The sequence below is a fragment of the Leptodactylus fuscus genome, chromosome 6 (genome assembly GCF_031893055.1).
Source record: "Leptodactylus fuscus isolate aLepFus1 chromosome 6, aLepFus1.hap2, whole genome shotgun sequence".
NCBI lineage: Eukaryota > Metazoa > Chordata > Amphibia > Anura > Leptodactylidae > Leptodactylus > Leptodactylus fuscus.
In genome coordinates this window covers 156,981,110-157,001,305 of record NC_134270.1, presented here as the reverse complement: position 1 = coordinate 157,001,305, position 20,196 = coordinate 156,981,110, and the positions used below count along the sequence as shown (strand labels likewise).

At 45.6% G+C, this 20,196-nt stretch overlaps 2 protein-coding genes across 16 annotated transcripts in view; both read right to left on the bottom strand.

Moving 5' to 3' along the window:
• The window catches only part of ARCN1 (archain 1 coat protein complex I subunit delta), a 137,708-nt gene that overhangs the window by 47,598 nt on the left and 69,914 nt on the right, over positions 1-20,196 (bottom strand). The gene's annotated exons all lie outside the window — the stretch shown is intronic.
• Positions 1-20,196, bottom strand: part of PHLDB1 (pleckstrin homology like domain family B member 1) — a 91,364-nt gene that overhangs the window by 30,268 nt on the left and 40,900 nt on the right. For 13 of the 15 annotated variants that reach the window (XM_075277698.1, XM_075277693.1, XM_075277695.1 and 10 more), the window contains 5 exons: positions 13,910-14,032; positions 12,302-13,368; positions 6,639-6,917; positions 4,952-5,095; positions 2,572-2,709 (listed from right to left, as the gene is read on the bottom strand). In XM_075277698.1, coding sequence (XP_075133799.1) covers positions 2,572-2,709; positions 4,952-5,095; positions 6,639-6,917; positions 12,302-13,368; positions 13,910-14,032 — 1,751 coding nt within the window. The remainder of the gene's footprint in view (positions 1-2,571; positions 2,710-4,951; positions 5,096-6,638; positions 6,918-12,301; positions 13,369-13,909; positions 14,033-20,196) is intronic. The other 2 variants (XM_075277691.1, XM_075277696.1) reach the window with 1 other exon arrangement.

The window sequence follows — 20,196 nt, the reverse complement described above, 5'->3', positions numbered from 1 at the left end:
CATGTGACAGCGTCTACGTGGCTTTCATATATTCTACCGCCCCCACTCACATGAATGCACCCAATAGCAATACCAGATCATAAAGACTATCAGGATGGGTTTTCTGGATGCCAGACTATAGGTCTATGTGGAAAGATTGCACTTACTAGTTCTGTATAAGACATCAGAGAAACTCATTTTCACCTAAGAAATATCAAAATCTGGGAATAATGTGTAAAAGCCAATAACCTCCAGTGCAAAAGTCAGAAAAGCAGCCACTTGGGTGTAGTGGAGTACTGGTATACCACGGAGTAGAGTCGAAGGGCATTGGTTGTGCCAAGTGTATTATGTTGGTCTAGGGGGGTACTGATTGTCCTTGTAGAGACCGCCAGATGGTATAGGAAGAATGCAAAAAAGGAGGAAGGAAGAATGACGTCTCTCTAGTGCCACCTACTGGAGGTAACTATACTATATAAATCAATATCCAGCCCTATAACAGGCCTTATAACACAAGTCTTCTTCGTAAGGAAAAGCAAGACAGTGGTTTCCAGTGCAGTTAGGGGTTACTGCTGGCAGGGCGACCTTACCCTCTTACCCTGGTCATCTGCTAGAGCCCATGTGGCACCCTGACCCAGACCAACGCTACATCATCAGGATCCAAGTTCTCTATATTATATTATACTACCAGAACCAGGAGTGTAAAAAGCTCCGACACCCTGCGATTTATGTGTTTGAAGTGACAACGGCGCTCCCTGAGCTGGCGCTTCCGCTTCACAGGATATGTGATGTCGTGTTCATCTGTCATATGGCCTGACTGCAGCTCAGTCCCATTCGAGCGGCTGAACTGCGATGCCAAGAACAACCACTATACAAGCGTATGGCCTGAGCCTGGTAAGTATTGAAAAGGCCTGAACACTGCAGCTGTACGGATGGGGGCCCGGGTGTTGGCCTCCTGCCGATCTTTAATTCATATCCTAGGGATAAGTTCATCTATTATTAAAGAGAACCTGTCAGGTCGATTTGGGACACTAAACCACTCACAGGTCCTTATGGGCTGGTGGTTTAGTGTCCCAAATCGCCCTGTTATAATGCAATTCAAGGTCGCATTAAAAATAAAAAAGCTTTATACCCCCCCTGCCGCTGTACTGCCATGTAGGAGCTGTTCTTCAATGAAACCAGAAGAGTATAACTCAGCTTCAGGGCGCATGCCTCCTACGTTGGGACACGGGGAAGTGAATTTGGAGTGTACGTCATGGGCAGTGAAGCCGGGGTGTACGTCATGGGCAGTGAAGCCGGGGTGTACGTCATGGGCAGTGAATCTGGGGTGTACGTCATGGGCAGTGAAGCCGGGGTGTACGTCATGGGCAGTGTAGCCGGGGTGTACGTCATGGGCAGTGTAGCCGGGGTGTACGTCCTGGGCAGTGAAGTGGGGGTGTACGTCATGGGCAGTGAATCTGGGGTGTACGTCATGGGCAGTGAATCTGGGGTGTACGTCATGGGTAGTGAAGCTGGGGTGTACGTCATGGGCAGTGAAGCCGGGGTGTACGTCATGGGCGGTCAAGTCGGGGTGTACGTCATGGGCAGTGAAGCCGGGGTGTACGTCATGGGCAGTGAAGCCGGGGTGAACGTCATGGGCAGTGAAGCCGGGGTGAACGTCATGGGCAGTGAAGCCGGAGTGTACGTCATGGGCAGTGAAGCCGGAGTGTACGTCATGGGCAGTGAAGCCGGAGTGTACGTCATGGGCAGTGAAGCCGGGGTGTACGTCATGGGCAGTGAAGCCGGAGTGTACGTCATGGGCAGTGAAGCCGGGGTGTACGTCATGGGCAGTGAAGCCGGGGTGTACGTCATGGGCAGTGAAGCCGGAGTGTACGTCATGGGCAGTGAAGCCGGGGTGTACGTCATGGGCGGTCAAGTCGGGGTGTACGTCATGGGCAGTGAAGCCGGGGTGTACGTCATGGGCAGTGAAGCCGGGGTGTACGTCATGGGCGGTCAAGTCGGGGTGTACGTCCTCGGTTTCACTGAAGAACAGCACAGGCACTGGGGACAACAAAAATGAGTCCAATAAGGCTCAAGCCGAGTATATCAAGTAAAAAGTACCAAATCTATTGCCAGCGTTTGCTACTGTGAGAAATTTGGCGCGGCTTCGGTCTGTCTGGTCTCGTTTTATGCTGTGTAAATTTAGGACAGCGATAATACATCTTAATGTGTCTCATTACCTAATGCCAGGAATCTTCTGTATATTAATAATACACAATGATATATACGCGAGCACATCTAGTGGGGCGACACGTGAGCCGCTCGGGGGGGTTTGGCTGTACGCCCGCGTCATGCACAACACGCTGCATTAGCGTACATTAGGACTACACGGAGGCAGGCTTATCCTACACATTGTTACAGAGTTGTTGTCAGGCCTCTCTGGCAATGGAAGAAGACAATAACACTACATCTCTAGACTGTCCAAGTCGGCAGAATTTCACCTTCTAGTCAATGACAAGAAAAGGTCAGAAAGGTAAAAGAACCATCAGCAGGAGGAAAAATAGGGAGAGTGAGGGACAGATCACTGGGGGGGTACTGGGGTGTTATAGGGGGTACCTTTTCTTTTTCCTTCTGGATGTTACTTTCCAGGGTGTTCAGACTGTCCTGAAGCTGCTGCACCATCCTCTGCTCCTGCTGCAGCTGCGACAGCTCGGCCTCTCGTTCCCCCTGCAGGAGGGCGCGCTCCACCTCCGCCTATATAGAAGAGGGACAAATACACGGACTGCGGTTACTAATGCCGTAACGCCTGCACACGACTGAATGTGCCACACAAGGCTCCTCTGATATGTTATAGGACAGGCACTACAAATATGAGGACGGAGCATCGCAACACAACTTGGAAGAGCCTCAGATGGCACACTGTCCTCCGTGTGCCACCTGTGCTGCTGCGGCCCCAAACATTCAAAGAATAGGGGCTGTGGAAACATGACGCATAACCGGACACTAATAGGACCAGTCCTGAATTTTAAGGACCAGACTATCATCCCACACACTGATCCATGTAATATATGGTCATGTGTGTGACCGACAGAAACGCATGGCTCAGTGTGCTATCCGGGATACTCATGTACAAGGGGCCTTAGGCTGAGCCCCTACATTTCAGAAATATCTTTTGTTGCAGATTTTGCTGCGGTGTTTCGAGCCAAAGTCAGGAATGGCCTGATAAGGAATGGGAATTATATAGGAAGTTCTTAGACATTTCCGTGGTGTTTTATTTACTCCTGACTTTGCCTGAAAAAAACGGAGCAAAATTTGCAACCAAAAATGCTGCGTTTCTGCAACGTGCGGCCTCAACCTTAGAGTGTAACTGTGTTTCTTAGGGTGTGTTTGTTTTTTCCCTTTTTTTTACTATTTTAGTGAACATTTTAGTAAGACACTTCCATGGCCCTATTTTACTTCCTTTTAGCAGAAAACAGGATCTAAAGTTTTCCCCAGCGACGCTCTAAGTCATGACTTACACAATGTGTTTTGCCAGTATGTCCTGAACTACCGCATATAAGGCTCACGACGGTGTCTTAAGATCTCCAAATTTGAGAATGTCCGCTTTCATATGACACCAGGAGGTATAGACCCGAAGATAAAGTTATTTAACATGGCAACATCTCTGCATACTGGCAGTGCACTCTTCATGTCTTGTCTTCATATATTCTGCAGGTTTGGCCGATTTATAACAAGGCGTAGGCTATGCCATAAATCATATACATCATAGGCCATGTGCCTACAAGGAAATCCATGCCAGCTTGTAGCTTGCGTAAATTTCAGGAGTCGATGATGATGTGACGGGCCAATGCCTCAGCATGCCCTCTTTATAGAAAAAACATCATATTAAAATCTGCAACTTTTTTTATACCACAAATGTGGCACCGACAGATAATAAATATACCATGGTGTGTATGGCCTAGGATTTAGAGGCTGGTTTCTACAAGAACAGAAGTAAAATAGTTTAGGAAAGCCATTACAAAAATATTCAGCAAGGGGGCAACGCGGTGGCTCAGTGGTTAGCACTGAAGCCTGGCAGCGCTGGGGTTCTGGGTTCAAATCCCGCCAGGAACAACATCTGCAAGGACTTTGTATGTTCTCACCGTCGTGTTTGTGTGGATTTCCTCCCATTCTACAAAGACATACTGATAGGAAAAAGAAAATGTACATTGTGACCCCTATATGTATATCCCTATATGGGGCTCACAATCTACATAAAAAAAATAAAAAATATTCAGCAAACACCCCCCTACACAATGGTATGTTCTAACCACTGGGACCCCCAAGTGTAACAACCTTGTGCCCTTGTTTCTACAAATGTAAGAGCAGGTTCACACTACTGTTGTTGATGTTTGCTCTTATCCCTCACAAGATAAGACATGTCTTATGTTAAACATATTATTTAAGAATTTTTGGTGACTTTTTTTTTAATTTTCCAAAGTAATATCCATATTTAAAAAAAAAAAAAAAATCCTAAAAATGTGCAAGTCCAACTTTTACTACTCAGCCGCAGACATTCTGTGACTCCCTGTTTCCTATAGAAGAACCATGGGCCATAGACACAAAGGTCGGGAGCGGACCCTAAGGACTCCTATGGGAGAGTTTTTTAGGCCTTCAGTAGAGAGGGGAGCTCACAAGCTGTGCAATCCTCTATATGGCCTAGTGGACAAAGTCAGAACTGCAGGATTTTAAGGAATTAACTTTTTTATTTTTCTAACCACACATTTCCTTTAAGTGACTGGGCCCCCTCTGTTTGGTGTTTGTCTACATTCACCATCATGTACAATAACATGGCGGAGCTTTCGTCTGCCGGCAGGACATCTGGCATGACATCGGTCACTTTACTGCTGTTAATGATCATTGCTCACATCCTATTTTCCCTAATAGAAATAATGTCATCTCAGTATAATAAATACATGAGTGTGACTGGAGACCCCGCGGCGGCCCAGACTCTCACCTCTTGTGCGCTCTCCTGGAGCTGTCTTTCGAGTTCGGTCACTCTGTTCTTCAGCTGATCCACACGGCCTAGTGTCAGCCTGCGCTGCTCCTCCAAGACAAGCAACTCGCCAGCGACATCGCCCGGAGACACAGCGTCCTCCTGCTGGGAACAAACAAGGATTCCTTATACTAAAGGCAGAGAATGGGGCAAGTGTTACCGCAGAGGACAGGGGGGGTTGTGGTGTCATGAAGCAGGACAGGGACCATTCTATAATTTTCCGAATGGCGCATCGGGTCCTATTTTTGCCCACATCTGCAGCACAGACCAGTGCAGGGAATCATATACCTGTAAGTCTTTTTGCGAATCCGTGATTGTCTTTATTACATCTGCAAATCCTGACAGAACCACAGGTCGAGAGACCCAAATTGAACCCAAATAGGATTTGGGAATCTTACGCTACATGCATATCTGTATGGGAGTCATCTGGAGAGGGCTGTAAAAAATATAATGGACCTCATTACAGTCAATAGGGTCCTTCCAGATTTTTCTGTTCCTCTGGTCCTGCGATGGATTAGAAGAATGGATACCCTGATGTAGTGAAGAAGGACTGTAGGGCTACTGTCACAGACTAGGCCATAGTCATCAGTGGGGTGCCGCAAGGGTCAGTATTGGGTCCTCTCCTGTTTAATATCTTTATTAATGACCTGGTAGAGGGTTTACAAAGCAGGGTGGCCATATTTGCAGATGATACTAAACTTTGTAGGGTAATTAATAATGAGGAGGATAGTAGAAAATTACAAGGGGATCTAAGGAAACTGGAAGCATGGGAGGGTGTCCTCGCCTCTGCCCTGACTGGTCTCATGGTCTCCTTTCCTGACTACACGGCTATAGTCACTTGGGACATCTCACTACTTTTGGGGCACACACTTGGGAGTTTTCTCTCTCGCTAGTAAAGATTAAGAAACACTGAACTAAATCCCCCGTCCTGAGTTCACTTTACATAGAATTACAACATTTATATGATATGATATACTTTGCTTGTTTTTAGTTTTGCACCTTTAGACTGTTGCGAACATTTTTTCCCACACACGTTGTGACATCGCCCGGGGGCAGTGACGCTAAGAGACTGACTGGAGATTTACACTCTGACAACAGGTGCACTGGTTTATCTTCTAGAGATCGACAGGGGATAAGAGACTACGTGAGGGTCCAACCCCATTGCGGCCCCCGTGATGAATGATGTGATAGTGTAAGCCAATGATGGGACTGATGTGAACCTCTGTGAATAAAGAGCGACCCTATAGTCATGTCTCCTGTGGGTCCCAATGGGCAGCCATTATGTTCATGGTTCTTATGCAGGCCATTGCATTTCCATGGACACTGTGTAGTCTGATCCTGCGGTCATACTTGCATCCGCCTCCTACTTCTCGATGATATATATTAGACACTTAGATCTACATAGGCTGCGGTGAAAATATACCATAAATCTGAAGCATATGGGATCTGTATTGTGCTGTGCTGCAGACTTCTGGTTTGAGGTCTATGCTCATAAAAAAAAATCAAAAAAATCTGCAACATCTGGACACGGCCTAAACAGCCCCTTACGAGGGCCCCATAACAGCTTATAGGATTGCGCTTTGAGCTTTATGTGTACATATAGATAGGCAGGGATACTATAGGGCCGCTGACGGCTGTGACCATTTACCTCGTGTTGCGTGCTCTCGGTGCTGCTATTTTCCTCTTTCTGAGTTTCCTCGTCATGAAGTTCTCTTTGTGCTTTATTTTGGTTCCCGCTGTTTTCATGGCTGCGATCCTTAGCACCGTCCCAAGACGGCCTCCTCGTCTCCAAGGATATGGGCTCATCTAGTTTAGCACCCATAGAAGGGAACGCCCGCAGTTCATCTAGCCGCACCGGGCTGCTAGATTCGTCGGTCTTACTATACTCTGCACATAAATTCAGAATAGTCTCCAGTCTCTGCCGTTCCTATAAAAAAAATTAAAAAAAAACACAGAAAATCGTTGCGATTAAAACGATACGACCAATATAATGGGGAGAGAGGTGACTCACGTCAGATCATATATTCCATCTCTGTGCTAGAGGATGAAACATTGGGCAGAGATTACAGGGAATTCCCATAAATCAAAGCAAAATCCCCCCAAAAAAGGATAAGGGATCAATGTATGAACACTGGGGGCCGCGACATTCACTAGATCAAGGATCTTGGACCACTATTTCAGAGGAGTCTAAATAGAGCAGTGATGGCGAAATTTTGAGAACTGCAAACTGCAACCCACCCAATTGCACACAATTACAGACCTGCAAAATATGGTCATACAAATGGGGCTTTATAGAGCTTTCTGCTCCACTGTGACCCCCACACAGTCCAATGTGCCCCACAGTGACCCCTACATTGTTCATTCTGCTTCACAGTAACCTCCACACAGTACAATCTGCTCCACAGTGACCCACACACAGTACAATCTGCTCCACAGTGACCTCCACAAAGTACAATCTGCTCCACAGTAACCCCCACACAGTACAATCTGCTCCACGGTGACCCCTACACAGTACAATCTGCTCCACAGTGACCCCCACACAGTACAATCTGCTCCACAGTGACCCCCACACAGTACAATCTGCTCCACAGTGACCCCCACACAGTACAATCTGCTCCACATTAACCCCCACACAGTACAATCTGCTCCACGGTGACCCCCACACAGTACAATCTGCTCCACATTAACCCCCACACAGTACAATCTGCTCCACGGTGACCCCCACACAGTACAATCTGCTCCACAGTGACCCACACACAGTACAATCTGCTCCACAGTGGTCCCCACACAGTACAATCTGCTCCACAGTGGTCCCCACACAGTACAATCTGCTCCACAGTGGTCCCCACACAGTACAATCTGCTCCACAGTGGTCCCCACACAGTACAATCTGCTCCACAGTGACCCCCACACAGTACAATCTGCTCCACAGTGGTCCCCACACAGTACAATCTGCTCCACAGTGGTCCCCACACAGTACAATCTGCTCCACAGTGGTCCCCACACAGTACAATCTGCTCCACAGTGGTCCCCACACAGTACAATCTGCTCCACAGTGGTCCCCACACAGTATAATCTGCTCCACAGTGGTCCCCAGACAGCCGCTTCTGGTACCCATCCTGTACACCATATGGAGGCAAAAGAAATCTCTATTTGTTGCATATAGAGAAATTGACATCCTGTTCACACACAAGACGCTGCATCCATTGGAGAGTCTGATCGCTGGTCACATGACACAGCTGAGGACCTGATATAAGTTACAGAGGCCAGAAGCGTAACACTGTACTACTGTACTACTACAATGTACATCATGGACCTTCCAAACAGGACGAGGATTAGAAAAAAATTGTGGGATTTCTACTTTAAGAAGAACGGTACCAGGGTCACGTCAGTTCTCAATCTGCATTTATTCTATACTCCATACTGACAGTACTGAGATAGGTTATCAGTATGTGATAAATGCCTGTTATTATGGGATGCCTCTTCTCTTATATACTGGAGAGCACACGGGGTTTAGCTCACATACTTCCCTCAGGGCTCACGCACTATTATCTGATGTGGCTGAGACTTGGGCCTTCAGGCCAATGCAAAGAGACGTGTAATGCCAGAACAAAGCACCAAGTCAGCACATTGCACATGGTCACATACACTACATATACATCCGTATACCCATGTAGTGCACTAGGCATAAGGTAGCGCTATATATACAGGGGCTCCTTGTACAATTTGCTGGGTGGCTGGAGGGCAGCACTGTGCGGGGAAAATTTATAAGGGTACGAAGAAATGTGAAGGACAAAAAAAAACGGATGTGAATGAAATAAATCACCGAATTATCGAATGTGTACGGACAGCTTAAGGCGAGATTTGCGGAGGATTAACCTCCGTGGAGTATTAGTATGACCTAACATGGAGTACACACTGATTTAACCCCTTAGTAACCAGGAGGCTTTTCGCCTTAATAACACAATTTTCTTCATTTAAATGTTTTTTCATTTCCACAGCCGTAACGTTTTTAGATTTTCATGGATTTTACCAAAGGCCGTGTTTTATGTGGGAGAAATTGTATGTAATTTTTTTTCTGAAGAAAAAGTCATGTAAATTATTTGGGTTATTACAGTTTATATGCTGCGTTCTCGCAACGTTGAGGCCTGGTCTAAATCGTGGCATGTCAATGATACGCTGGCGTTTCCGTATAGGTATAAAAGAGATAGACGGTCCGGAGAGGAGAACTCTGCCGACTTTCTGTAAAAAGCACAATGTGTTTACGTTGCGGTCTTTTCCGCAGCGTGTTTTTTGGCTACGGCTCGCTACGTGGGGCCTTAAGTTATTTCCGCCAGTTCACAGGCTTAATGTACGCCTGATATACGCCAGATAGGAGGTAAAGTAGATTTCATGTCATGCGCATGGCTCCGCCAAAGCATGTGCCTGATTTATGATATAGCGTGCGCTTCACCGTCATCCTCCATCGCTGCAGAGATGACCAAGACTGGCGTACTAAACGTCGGCCATGATAAATCCTCTCCTTAATGTATAACTTACTCCTTTAGGTCTGTTCGCGTGTCAGATCTGGCACATAATCCGGGTCAGACCTTACACCAAATTCCATCCGAAACTGGAATCCCGTCCTGCCATCTTCTCATATCTGCCCTAGTATACGGCCTAGGTGACGTCATATATCCATATTGTTAACACATGGCTGGGACTTCAGAGGACGACGAGAGAGGTTTTAATTATAGTAAATTGGTAAGGACTTTTATTTTCGTATCCATGTTCAGATGTTGGATTAAAAATCCTCCCCGCCCAGAAAACCCCATAGACATTATAATGAGATCCAGCAGGACACATGAATGCTATTTATACCAGTGTACAACGTCATGCCCCCTACAGACCCGTGCTCAGATACTCGAGAAGGTTTGTCTATTCCAACAATACGGTCGTAACCTAAGGGGGGGGCGCTACAGGGAGGTCAATACTGTACTGCAGAATTAAAGATGTTCGCTCATTCGGACAACTCCTCATACACAGGCACTCTTAGCTTGGCTGAGTGTACGTGTTCTCGCTGGGGTGAAGGGAATAAGTCACGACCAGACTCCTCTGACTTATCTATAAGAAGTCCAATAACCTGATGGAAGAGCAGGGATAACACCCCAGATAGATCCAGTCCAGGGACCACCATGTCTTCTGGCGACTCTTGCACTAATCTGAGAGAAGGAGTCTCACTGTGACCACTAGGGTGCTGCGACTACCACTTTTTGCGACTATGACAGTCCCAGCATCCTCGGGGTGGCAGTGCAACTCCATTCACTTACATTAGTAAAGGGAATCGAAGGGTGACACTGAGATCTTTGGTCACGCGACTAAAGTCAAAGTATAGCCCTATTCATCTCATGTGAATGTCAGGGCCCCACGTGGCGGGAACGCCGAGGAAAGACCATCAACGTTTTACAGTCACTGCAAACTGGCTGAGATTCTCTTCTCTTCTACCCACACAATGCAGAAAAATATACGTGCAGTGGAAATGCTGCGATTTCCAAAAACGTTGCCCTTTTTTTGGAAAATGCAGCAAGTCAATTATACCTACAGGAGGTTTCGCTATAGATGTAACTGAAGATGAAAAAAGCGCTACAGGAAAAACTGCAATGTGTTTCCACCGCGTTTTTTCCTGCATCGCTTTTTCACTGCGGTCTGAACTTAAAGGGGTTTTCTGTCCTGGACCTAACAGGCCATCTTGATAGGTACGTGATGGCGAACCTATGGCTCAGGTGCCAGAGGTGGCACTCAGAGCCCTCACTTTGGGCACCCATCCATGGAACAGATTGTGCTGTGTGGGCCACTGTGCAGCAGATTGTACTGTGTGGGGGCCACTGTGGAGCAGATTATACTGTGTGGGGGGTCACTGTGCAGCAGATTATACTGTGTGGGGGGTCACTGTGCAGCAGATTATACTGTGTGGGGGGTCACTGTGCAGCAGATTATACTGTGTGGGGGGTCACTGTGCAGCAGATTATACTGTGTGGGGACCACTGTGGAGCAGATTATACTGTGTGGGGGGTCACAGTGGAGCAGATTATACTGTGTGGGGGGTCACAGTGGAGCAGAAAGCTCTATAAAGCCCCATTCGTATGACCCTATTTTGCAGGTCTGTAATTGTCCTCAATTGTGGATCCGCACATTATTAGGTTAAATTGCCGTGTTGGCACTTTGTGATAAATTAGTGGGTTTTGGGTTGCAGTTTGGGCACTTGGTCTCTAAAAGGTTTGCCATCACTGTGATGGGTCATCAGTAAGTGATCTGACGGGGTCCGACACAGGATACCGGAAGCTGTTAAAGGCCAGGGATCACGTGCAACACCGCTCTTATTCAAGTATTAGGAGTGGTGCAGCAGTTTTGGGGAATTGCATCACCGCTCCTATTACTGCTCCACTGCAGCAGCTTCAGGCACCCTGAGACTGCTAGAACAGCTGATCTGTATGGGGTCCCCGTGTCGAACCCCCACAGACCACATACTGTGAATCCCTTGAAGAAAATAGTAAGCCCCTTACAAAGTTTGACAGAAGGAACTCTAGTGCAAATGCCATCACATATAGGAAGAGTCTAACTGGAAGCGTACATCTCACACACACAGCAAGAGACATGCAACAGTATAATATAGACATAACATATGCTTCCCATTACACAATGCTATAAAATAAAACCGATATCATACAATACCTCCTGTCTAACAAGCGACGACCTTCTGTTCTGCTCTATAGCGAATTTATAGAAATAGGTACCATCTCGCTTTTGAAGGGGTGCCGAGACAGGACACGAGTAACGCCGCTGCCAGCGAGCCATGTCTACTACACGAGGGTCTGACAAAACTTAGCCGAGAAGCAGTGAGTTGCGAGAAAGCCCCAAGGATCTTTCATAGACCCCTCCCCAAGCTTCGTGTATGACAAGTCATCATAAGGCAGGGCCAATAGTCAATGTATAAAGTTAACCCTTTAATCACAATAACCAACCATAGCAATAAACAGGACAGAAAGGCAATGACAATCATCATTTAAAGGGGATGTCCTATTTAGAAAAACCATTACCATACACCCCATTAGGTAATATTTAAGAGTAGGGAGTTGTCTGCTAGGTCAGAGAAGGTCACGCTTACAAACATCATCCCCGCTCTGGAGGACCTGTCCTTTCCTGCATTATTTGGGTAATTTGTGTCTTTAAATGGACACAATGTAATGCTTAATTTGGCCAGTGGTGGCGCTGCAGGGAAATTGAACACTTACTGCCAGGTCCTCCTACAGATACAAAATGTGTTAGACTTACCAGTCTCTCCATTTCTTGTTCTCTTAGTCTCTCTTCCCGTTGTCTCCGGTGGTAATCCAGTAGATCTTCCTGATTGTCGCTGATGTCACTGATGCTATTTTTACGTTCTCTAAGTGTATGCACCTTCCTTTGAGATTTTGGACTCTGGTTTGGCGATACCAGGGATCCATGGCTATAGGCTGGGGTTAAGCGGCGGGAAATTTCCTGAAAAGATGAGGGTGAAGGGCTGCGATCCCGTATCGGCCGGGAGAAGTTCTCTTCAGTACCAGGAGAACCTGCACTGCCCAATCTGCGGCGGCCTTGTCCTCGGGGACTGTCGGGGACAACTCTTAATGGACTCTCTGAGATGGTAGTTGATGAACTGGATATTGCCCTTCGTGATAAAGAAGGACTTACAGGGGGGAGATTTCTCATACTCTCCGGGTTTTTTCGTGTCAGTCTAGGACTCTCCGGAGGCAAACTTCTTGCTACCCCCACCAATTGCCTGTAGGGGCTTGAAGGGCGATCCATAATTGAATGTTGAAATTTGCTTCCAAGAAGAGGACTGCTAGGAACACTTAAACCACCCATTCGGGTAGACGCCCCAGGACTCGGAGGACTTATAAGGGAACTTCCACCTGTTCCTCGAGAGGAACGTAGATCCAAACTGCTTCCTCCGTAAATTGGCGTTGGACGTGGCAAGGAGTGACTAAAACTAGATGTTCTGTGCGGCACAATTGGGGGTATTGCTGAGGATACACCATCTTGGCCTGAAGAAGGGCTGGTGAGGCTGCCACTTCCAGGAGAAGACAATGGAGACGTTAAGGCATTTTCATATCCAGAGTTGGAAGAAAGGGGACTGGTTGGGGGTGACAGCATGCGTCGGCTTCCTCCATTAGATAAACAGGACAGGCTGTGAGTAGATGACTGCGACAATTTCCTGACCGGTGAAGTTGGCCTTTCCAGAACCAAAGAGTCCATGATATCCTGAAGGTTCTTCTCAATAGAGCTCACCAGTGATGAATGTGAAGGGACATTGGACTGGTAGACACCATCGTGACAACCGTTCAGGAGGGCTGTGGAGTTTTCTAGAATGAAAAGCGTAAAATAGACTCATATAAGATTTGGAATTAGAAATTTCCACACAAAATGACCATGCCAGCAGTCTATATGCCTCCCGAATGACAGGTCAACACGTGACCACTGTGGTCAATGACTGGTTTTAGCAGTGACGTGACGATACCACCAAGTTGTGGCCACTGTTGTATTGTCTGAACATGCGACTTCTGCACTATGAGACCTCAGTGGTGTTGACTTGTCACAACTACAACCCATGATTTGCCGCAGTGGTCACATTTTGAAACGTCTTGTCATCACGAGAGTCCTGTAACCCATTAGGGAACAGCAGAGGGTGGCTAAGCTTAATGTTACTCCCTTCTTTACTTTACACCATCGTCAGCTGTTTGCAAAAAAGTTTAACATTGCTGGAAACCCCCTTTAGAAATTCACGGGGTTGTCCAATCGGCCCAGGCCTTTTCCTATCTCAGGTCCACTCTACACTAAACCCATGTACCATGGAGACCAATTCAAGGTGTAAAACCATTGCTATAGTCAGTATACAGATCTTACCTGCAGAATGGAGGCTGGTGGAGGAGCTCCTCCCTGTGGAAGGAATCATGGTTTTCATCCAGTGAGCCTCGGCTGGGTGATTAAATCTCAAAAATGTAGACTGGCCCAAGCAGATCATACAACCTGCGAAGAGAAGAGAACATATAGATTACCATGTAATCTCCTATATGACATCCATGCTAGCATAGTAATATTATCCCTCAGCGAAGAGGATAAAGGCCTTTATGCAGCATTATCTGCGCCCTTAGGAGGATTTTTTTGGTACCATGGGATGTCCTGAATCTAATGTAATGTACCATGAGGTGCCCTGAATCTAATGTAATGTACCATGAGGTGCCCTGAATCTAATGTAATGTACCATGGGGTGTCCTGAATCTAATGTAATGTACCATGGGGTGCCCTGAATCTAATGTAATGTACCATGGGGTGCCCTGAATCTAATGTAATGTACCATGGGGTGCCCTGAATCTAATGTAATGTACCATGGGGTGTCCTGAATCTAATGTAATGTACCATGAGGTGCCCTGAATCTAATGTAATGTACCATGGGGTGCCCTGAATCTAATGTAATGTACCATGGGGTGCCCTGAATCTAATGTAATGTACCATGGGGTGCCCTGAATCTAATGTAATGTACCATGAGGTGCCCTGAATCTAATGTAATGTACCATGAGGTGTCCTGAATCTAATGTAATGTACCATGGGGTGTCCTGAATCTAATGTAATGTACCATGGGGTGCCCTGAATCTAATGTAATGTACCATGGGGTGCCCTGAATCTAATGTAATGTACCATGGGGTGCCCTGAATCTAATGTAATGTACCATGGGGTGTCCTGAATCTAATGTAATGTACCATGGGGTGTCCTGAATCTAATGTAATGTACCATGGGGTGCCCTGAATCTAATGTAATGTACCATGGGGTGCCCTGAATCTAATGTAATGTACCATGGGGTGCCCTGAATCTAATGTAATGTACCATGGGGTGCCCTGAATCTAATGTAATGTACCATGGGGTGCCCTGAATCTAATGTAATGTACCATGAGGTGCCCTGAATCTAATGTAATGTACCATGAGGTGCCCTGAATCTAATGTAATGTACCATGGGGTGTCCTGAATCTAATGTAATGTACCATGGGGTGTCCTGAATCTAATGTAATGTACCATGGGGTGCCCTGAATCTAATGTAATGTACCATGGGGTGCCCTGAATCTAATGTAATGTACCATGAGGTGTCCTGAATCTAATGTAATGTACCATGGGGTGCCCTGAATCTAATGTAATGTACCATGGGGTGCCCTGAATCTAATGTAATGTACCATGAGGTGCCCTGAATCTAATGTAATGTACCATGGGGTGCCCTGAATCTAATGTAATGTACCATGAGGTGCCCTGAATCTAATGTAATGTACCATGAGGTGCCCTGAATCTAATGTAATGTACCATGGGGTGTCCTGAATCTAATGTAATGTACCATGGGGTGTCCTGAATCTAATGTAATGTACCATGGGGTGCCCTGAATCTAATGTAATGTACCATGGGGTGCCCTGAATCTAATGTAATGTACCATGAGGTGTCCTGAATCTAATGTAATGTACCATGGGGTGCCCTGAATCTAATGTAATGTACCATGGGGTGCCCTGAATCTAATGTAATGTACCATGAGGTGCCCTGAATCTAATGTAATGTACCATGGGGTGTCCTGAATCTAATGTAATGTACCATGAGGTGCCCTGAATCTAATGTAATGTACCATGGGGTGTCCTGAATCTAATGTAATGTACCATGGGGTGCCCTGAATCTAATGTAATGTACCATGGGGTGCCCTGAATCTAATGTAATATACCATGTGTCCGGAGATAGCAGCCATGCCAGTACAGATTTCTGTATAGTCTCAGCCTACCCTCTCTGTTCCTACCAAATTTCTCTTCACATCTGGCATCCAGCTATAGACAATGGGGCCCCCTCCAGCTACTAAATATACACTCGGGCTACAAAAATATTCCAGTTCTTTGACATTCGTGGTCATGAGGGGTGGCGCCTGTTATAAATATAATGGTATTCTGTAGTAATGCCCATGCAGTGCCCATAAAAGCTCTATATTACCAGCGCTGCCTAGAGTTACACATCTCACCCACCTCATAAAGTGGGATCAGATTACCGACACCTCCACGGGCTTTGTTCCTGAACTTCTAACTATACAATCCATCCCAAGGATCCGGATAATGTAGGCTTACCAGGGAAAACCTTCCCGTGACGACAAGCACATTACAGTACACAGCCCTATTAACCAAGATAACCTTAAAGGGGCGACCACCTGGGATGGCTGCCGAGATATATCCTAGATATAGATCTATAAGATAGATTCTTACGGCATAGTAGAATTTTGGGCAGAAAATCTGCAAAATCTCATCTGCACGCTGCAAAAAAAAATCTGCACAGAATCCTATGCTGCACGTACCAAGGGAAATCGGCCACGGACGATAAATGGGGGCTAGTCATAGGACCCCAAATTTTTCTCCCTATCAGTATGTCTTTTTGCAGAATGTGAGGAAATCCACGCAGACACAGGGAGAACATACAAACGATGCAGATGTTGTCCCTGTCGGGATTGAAACCTAGGACTCCAGCGCTGCAAGGCTGTAGTGCTAACCACTTAGCCACCGTGTCGCCCTTATATATCACCCCAAATTTGTCAGTTGTCATGAAGCATCAAAATATAAGTCATGCCCTATATTTGTCCGTTTTCACGGATCCCTCCATACACTGCGATGTAAAATCGGGCGCCCCTCAGGGTAAAAATGGTGGGTATTCACGACACCACAGTCGTGTGAAATTAGGCTTCAAATTATCACCTCAGAGGTAAGACATAGGGTGAAATATACAACAAATTCTCCGCCAATGTCCCTACGTAAACCAGATTTCACAGCAAATTCCGGTAAGAATTAGTGACAAATATTGTTCATTGCAGGTCATGTACATCATTTTTCTATAAAACAGCGCCACCTCTGGCTTTGGGCTATGTCCGGTATGATAGCTCACCCTCATTTGAGTCAACAGAGCTAAACTGCAATGCCAAAAACAGCCTGTGGATATGTGGGGGCGCTCTAATAGAAAAAAAAAAAGGCGGTATAGAATAGTGTATGGGTGATAGTATACCTATATAGTGTAATACACCGCAGTCTTCCATGGTAGGTATATATTGGGAGCTATTCCTGGTATACAGGCCAATGTTGAGGCTCTAAGATGGCCCGTGAGAAGGGAAAAGGGGCACAGGTCCTCTGTATTAGTAATGGTGGGGGTCTCCGCGACCAAATATTTCATCCCTCCTGTAAAAAATGTGGCCTGTAGAAAACCCCTTTACCTTTGCACTAGTTCTAACTAATCTCATGTGGATTACGGCCAACAACAATGATTAACCCCGTAGAGACCTGAGCGGATTTATAGTCACAGCTCTTCATTATGAAGGGTCGGCCTCTGTAAGCCTCTCCTATGTGATGTGAGGTTACCGGATATAGAGAAGATTACAGCAGATCGGAGGGCTTACTATTAGGAAGAGAGGAGAAAGGAGGATCATGGCGGGGAGATACAACTAAGCCCCAATTCACACCAGGCTTATCTTTTTATAGGAGTATTTCCATCTTATATGGTGATGACGTAATGATGGAGGAGAAGGAATGGGATGCATGATGTAAGCTTTGGACCTTCTACATTTTTCTCATTCCCTTGAATAAACCCATACCGCAGTTCCCTGCACAACCTGGTGGCGCCGCTGTGCACGGAGTGACTCTAAAGGGCAGGTGTTGTTAAAACAGCTCTGTGTCCCCTCCATTTCCAAAAATTGGACACCCACCCATCATATAATAATGCCATATCCTAGCGATTATAGGATCATCCCTTTAATAGAGGTCTGCTCTTGTATAGGAATACAGGCCTTACGTCTGGGCAGGAACGGTCGTACCAAATACAGTGTAAACTTAGTCTTACTATAGCCAAGCCGCAGGACAGTTTTGGACTATGAGGGTACTGTATAATAAGATAAGCCAAAGCATGTGCGGCCCCCTCTCTATGCAACAAGGGACTCCGAAATCTTGTTCTTCCGATCAATGGTGGTCCCACCAATCACACACTTATTCCCTATTGTTCCTCTTGGCGGTACATTATAACTAGTCTAGTGTCTTCTATCCAGGGTTCCCTGATCCTTTTTGCGTCCTGATCAGGGGGTCCCCTAAACCCCAAGTCACAACAAGCCCTGTCATCTTAGTTACACAGACCAGTTACCATATCTGTGCCAAATTATAGCACTAAACAGGCCTAATGGAATGGAATAGAATAAAATAAAAATAACATAGAATAAAATAATAAAATAAAATAAAATAGAATAAAATAGAAAATAAAATAAAATAGAATAAAATAAAATAGAATAAAATAAAATAGAATAAAATAAAAATAACATAGAATAAAATAATAAAATAAAATAGAATAAAATAGAAAATAAAATAAAATAGAGTAAAATAAAATAGAATAAAATAAAATAGAATAAAATAAAATAGAATAAAGTAAAATAGAATAAAGTAAAATAGAATAAAATAGAATAGAATAAAATAGAATAAAATAAAAATAAAATAAAATAGAATACAATAGAATAGGGGAGTCCCTAGAAGTACAAACATTTTTCTGGGGTTCCCCCAGATAACAAGTGTGTATATCAGTACACTAGGGGGCGCATAAATACAGAAGAAGCCTATAAAGCACTGACACCTACTAAATTTACAGCACATTACACCTCCACTGACTATAAATGAATAAAAGAAAGTTTTCTGACATTTTGTAAAACCTTACGCCCCAGTCTCACCCTCGCTGAGGAGACAGCTGTGATGTGAAGGGTTCTGCAGGGTCTCCGGGGCCTGTAGGCCATTGTTCATATTTAGCATCCGTCTGTCAAAGTCAACAAAGCTTTTCTGCTAATTATAGGACGAGCGGGAGGGGGGGGGGGGGGTCACATAACCCCCCTACCAGTGCCCAAAACTACCGGCCACATTGTCTATATGTGGCGGCCAAGACGTATCCTCGCTTTCTTCCCACAAACCTCAGCCATAATACAGCAACTAGATACCTCCAGGGCTCTGTTCACACCACGATTTGCTTCCATATAACAGGGCGCAGGTATTTTTCCCCAAAATCGATTGCTAGAATCCAGATCCCAGCTTCATGTGTGGCGACAGGAGGAGCTGCAGAGAGTTATTAGTAGAGGAGTCACCGAGGATTCGCCTCCTCCTCCGGCCACGGCGCTCATGTTTATTTTAGACATTTCCTAACAAATCCTTGTCCCGGGGCTATAAAAAAATCTGCCCAGACAAGAAAAGCAGCGGCCGGCGTGTAGAGGCGCATTGAGCGCGTGCGTCGTCACATCATAATACAGTCCTGGGGAACGTGTCACTCTCTGGATTTTACACGTTTACATCACAGGGTGCAACAATTCGGGATTTTTTTTTTTGCTTTTGTTCATCACCATGTCTAGTCGGGATCTCCTACATGGGGGGGGGGGGATGCTATACAAGACACAACTGTTGGAAACTTTTAGGAACTTTCTAATAAACTTTGTTGCAATTCCTCAACATTGTTGCCATCTACAGTGATGACATCTATAGTGGTAATAGTGTGGAACTAGCGCTCCCAGCATGCCCTGCAGAGACTTGGCCATCCATCAACTATCCTCTGTTGCCTTGAATTTCGCCACGGATCCCCCAAGTGTTACATGCCGATTAAGGGTATGTTCACACTGAGTTTGCTGCAAGCTGAAAAAATCTGCTTCAGGAATTAGGAAACTAAACGAAAGTTGTTTTTTTTTTTTATACGAAGCGTTTTTTGTTGCGTTTTTTTTTTTCTCCGGTGCACTGTATGGACTTGGAAACTTCTGATTAGGGGTCAGTTCACACGGAGGTTTTTGCAGGCGGATTTTGACGCGGAATCCGCCTCAAAAACCCGCCGCCCATTTATTTCAATGGGAATCACTAGAAGTTTTTTCAGCTAGCGGGGGGGAAAAAAAAAAAAAAAAAAAAAAGGGACATGACCTATTTTCAGGCAAAAGTCAATGGGAGGCGGAAAAAACTCGACATGGTTTTTTGGCACTTTTTTTTTTTGCAAAAATTGCTTGCGTTTTTTTTTTTTAAAGTGAAGTTTCCAGGTCCATACAGTGTGCTGGAGCAAAAAAAAAAAAAAAAAAAACTGGGACAAAATACAGTTTCCTAATTCCTGAAGCAGATTTTTTCTGCCTGCAAAAGACT